This window comes from Bombina bombina, chromosome 6 (assembly GCF_027579735.1).
Source record: "Bombina bombina isolate aBomBom1 chromosome 6, aBomBom1.pri, whole genome shotgun sequence".
Lineage (NCBI taxonomy): Eukaryota > Metazoa > Chordata > Amphibia > Anura > Bombinatoridae > Bombina > Bombina bombina.
In genome coordinates this window covers 507,812,731-507,816,928 of record NC_069504.1, presented here as the reverse complement: position 1 = coordinate 507,816,928, position 4,198 = coordinate 507,812,731, and the positions used below count along the sequence as shown (strand labels likewise).

The 4,198-nt window shown below is 44.6% G+C and overlaps 1 protein-coding gene across 1 annotated transcript in view; it reads right to left on the bottom strand.

Moving 5' to 3' along the window:
* Nucleotides 1-2,100: 2,100 nt before the first annotated feature.
* Nucleotides 2,101-4,198, bottom strand: part of C6H15orf39 (chromosome 6 C15orf39 homolog) — a 168,054-nt gene continuing 165,956 nt past the window's right edge. The window contains exon 3 of the mRNA XM_053717393.1: nucleotides 2,101-2,338. Within this exon, the coding sequence (XP_053573368.1) occupies nucleotides 2,289-2,338 (50 nt within the window). The 3' untranslated portion in view covers nucleotides 2,101-2,288. The remainder of the gene's footprint in view (nucleotides 2,339-4,198) is intronic.

Sequence of the window (4,198 nt, the reverse complement as noted above, 5' to 3'; positions counted from 1 at the left end):
GTGCCTGTGCACATATTGGTAAGCAGGGACCACTTTCTTGGGGTGCCTGAGAGCATATTGGCAAGCAGGGGCCACTTTCCAAGGGTGCTCTGGTTTCCTATTAACTAGCAAAGACCACTTTCCCTTGGTGCATATAGGCATGCAGGGGACACTTTTTATGGGTGCCTGTGCACCTATTGGGTGAGTAGGGGCCACTTTCTCAGGGTGCCTATTCACCTTTTGGTGAGCAAGGGCCACTTTCCTAAGTTCTCTGGGCACCTATTGGTTTGCAGGGGCCACTTTCCTAGGGTACCTATTGGCAAACAGGGGCCACATTCCTGTGTTGCCTGTGTGCCCAAAGGTGAGTAGGGGTCATTTTATTAGGGTGCTTGGGTGTGTTTTGGCAAGCAGAAGACACTTTCCTGGGCACCTATTAGCCAACAGGAGCCACCTTCCTGGGGTGACTGGGAGCCTATTGATTAGCAAGGATGCCTCCTTGGGGTGCTTGGGCACCTATTGGTGAGCAGGGCCCACTTTTCTGGAGTGATTGTGAACATATTGCTTAGCAGGGTCAATCTCCTAGATGGGTTCCTAGGCGTATTTTATTATTATTATTATTATTATCGGTTAATATTTGTAGAGCACCATCAGATTCCGCAGCACTATAAACATAGGTGCAATACAAGGAAACTTTTAGAGGGCCCTGCCAAGAGTCGCACTGTTGTAGTCAGCTCTAAAGAAGGTGACCTACAAACAGAATGGCTCTTAGGCTTACATGCTAAGGGGGTTCAAGGGGATAGCAATGGAGGAGAGGAAAGGGTATAAAGAAAGGTTAGTATAGGTTGTATGCATCCCTGAACAGTAGAGTCTTTAGGGAAAGCTTGAAGTTTTCAAAACTAGGAGAGAGTCTTGTGGAGAGAGGCAGAGAGTTCCACACGATAAGAGCCAGTCTGGAGAAGTCCTGTAAGCGGGAGTGTGAGGAGGTAACAAGAGCGGAGAAGAGTAGGAGGTCATGAGCAGAGCAAAGGGGACGGGAGGGAGAGTATCTGGATACAAGGTCTGAGATATAGGGGGGAGCAATGCAGTTGAGGGCTTTGTATGTCAGAGTGATAATTTTGTGTTCAATCCTAGAGGCAAGAGAAAGCCAGTGAAGGGATTGCCAGAGAGGTGCAGTAGATGAAGAGCGACGTGTAAGGAAGATGAGCCTGGCAGAGGCATTCATTATGAATTGTAATTGAGCTAGGCGGCAAATGGGGAGACCAGAGAGGACAGAGTTGCATTAATCGAGGCAGGAAAGGATGAGAGAGTGGATTAAAATCTTAGTTGTGTCTTGTGTAAGGAAACGTCTAATTTTAGAGATGTTTTTAAGGTGGAAGGGGCATGATTTAGCCAAGGACTGAATGTGAGGTGTGAAAGATCTGAGTCAAGTGTGACCCCAAGATATCAGGCATGCGGGGTAGGGGTAATGATGGAGTTGTCGACAGTTATAGAGAGATTTTAGCAAGCAGTTACCACCTTCCTGGGTTGCCTAGGCTCCTATTGACGAGCTGGGGCCAATTTTCTGGAGTGCCTGGACACCTATCAGAAAATAGGGGCCACATTGCCATGGTTCCTGGCAACTATTGTTGAGTACAAGCCATATTGGGGAGCAAGGGTCACTTTCCTGTAGTACCTGGGTGTCTGTTGGTGAGCAGGGGCCAATGTCACTGCCTATTAGCAAGCAGAAGCCACTATCCCAGAGTACCTGGGGACATATGGGCGAGCAGGGGTAATTTTTCCTGGGTGTGTTGGTACATATTGGTGAACAGGGGCCACTTTACCTGAGGGTTCAAAGGCAGCTAGCTATTTGAGAGCACTTTTAGGGAATGTCTAGGCAGCTACTGACGAGCAGGAGCCACTTTCCCAGGAGCCACTTTCCCAAGTTGCCTGGGCCCTTATTTTTCAGGCAAATGGCTTTGGAAGCTAAAAAAAATCTAAAGAAATATGCAAAACTATTTGCCCGAATACTAGTGAGGCAAAAGGCTTTGCCTAGGCAAATCGTTTTTAAAGCTAAAATAACTATTTGCCTGAAATCACTATTTGCCTACAACGCACACAGTTTTTTACATTATACAAGTGAGATATTTATAAATGTTTTTGCTTTATTATGCATTAACCCCAATCCTAGTGCTACTACACATTCATGAAAATTCAAAAACATGAAAAAATATAAGTTTAATTTGTCCACAATGAAGATACCATGAGCTCTGATTTTGTAGCAGATGAAAGTATCCAGTTAAGGGTCTTGAAATATTTTGAAGCAGCTAACATCAAGTGGTGGAGTCCTGACGTAGTTCATTTTTCAGTGGATTTTCTGCATCTAAAAATTAACAAAGTAAAGGTAGAAGCTTTGATTACATTATTATAATGTTTTATTCAATCAATTAAAAAGGACACTATTGGTAATTATTTTTCTTAATCTGCCCCCCCAACTTCTTCATAACAAAATCTACTTCTGCCCATTTACAACACACAACTGGCTTATTTCTGCCTAGCTGTGTGCATCCAGTGTATGCATTTAAGCCTATCCATGTGCATCCAGTGTATATATTTCAGCTTGGCCTGTGTGCATCCAGTGTATACATTTTAGCCTAGCCATGTGCTTCCAGTGTATACATTTCAGCCTAGCCATGTGCATCCAGTGTATACATTTCAGTCTAGCCATGTGCATCCAGTGTATACATTTCTGCCTAGCCATTTGCATCCAGTGTATACATTTCTGCCTAGCCATGTGCATCCAGATTCCAGTGTATACATTTCGGCCTATCCATGTGCATCCTGTGTACACATTTCAGCCAGGCCGTGTGCATCCAGTGTATACATTTCTGCCTGGCCGTGTCCATCCAGTGTATACATTTCTGCCTGGCCGTGTGCATCCAGTGTATACATTTCTGCCTGGCCGTGCACATTCAGTGTATAAATTTCTGCCTGGCCGTGCACATTCAGTGTATACATTTCTGCCTGGCCGTGCACATTCAGTGTATACATTTCTGCCTGGCTGTGCACATTCAGTGTATACATTTCTGCCTGGCCGTGTGCATCCAGTGTATACATTTCTGCCTGGCCGTGCACATTCAGTGTATAAATTTCTGCCTGGCCGTGCACATTCAGTGTATACATTTCTGCCTGGCCGTGCACATTCAGTGTATACATTTCTGCCTGGCCGTGCACATTCAGTGTATACATTTCTGCCTGGCCGTGCACATTCAGTGTATACATTTCTGCCTGGCCGTGTGCATCCAGTGTATACATTTCTGCCTGGCCGTGCACATTCAGTGTATAAATTTCTGCCTGGCCGTGCACATTCAGTGTATATATTTCTGCCTGGCCGTGCACATTCAGTGTATACATTTCTGCCTGGCCGTGCACATTCAGTGTATACATTTCTGCCTGGCCGTGTGCATCCAGTGTATACATTTCTGCCTGGCCGTGCACATTCAGTGTATACATTTCTGCCTGGCCGTGTGCATCCAGTGTATACATTTCTGCCTGGCCGTGTACGTCCAGTACATCCAAATCTCTGGGTCTGTATTTTGGAGATGTCTCATACTCATATTGCAAACAGAATTGCTTCTTCTGAAATATGTTTAGAAGAATGTATTTTTATTTCATTTAATTTTAATGTGTTCTCTGGCAAATGAAGGGGGGGGGGGAATTAGTGTGGCCCCTAGTACAAAACAGCTGAACATTGTTCTGCAATTATTACTTTATGCTGCTATATGATTAGTAAAGTTGATGATATAGTTAATATCTTAGAATATATAATATTGATATAATCTGACTAATGATCACTCCAGTATGTGAGCAGCACAGAGTGTCTTATGCCAAACACAGGTTATCTGTAATGTTGCTGAGAGATGGTATAACACATATTACAATCCCTCACACTTCCACTATTACAATTGCCTAACCCACTTCCTGTCCGCCAACTCCTTGCTTGACCCCATGCAATCTGGATTCCGCCCCAAACACTCAACTGAGACTGCCCTTACTAAGGTTACGAATGATCTTCTCTCTGCAAAAAATATTGGCCACTTCTCTATACTCATCTTACTTGACCTCTCAGCTGCCTTCAACACAGTTGACCACCCCCTCCTCCTACAGAACCTTAGCTCTTTTGGCCTCTGTGACACTGCCCTTTCCTGGATTCACTCCTATCTTTCTCACAGATCTTTTTCTG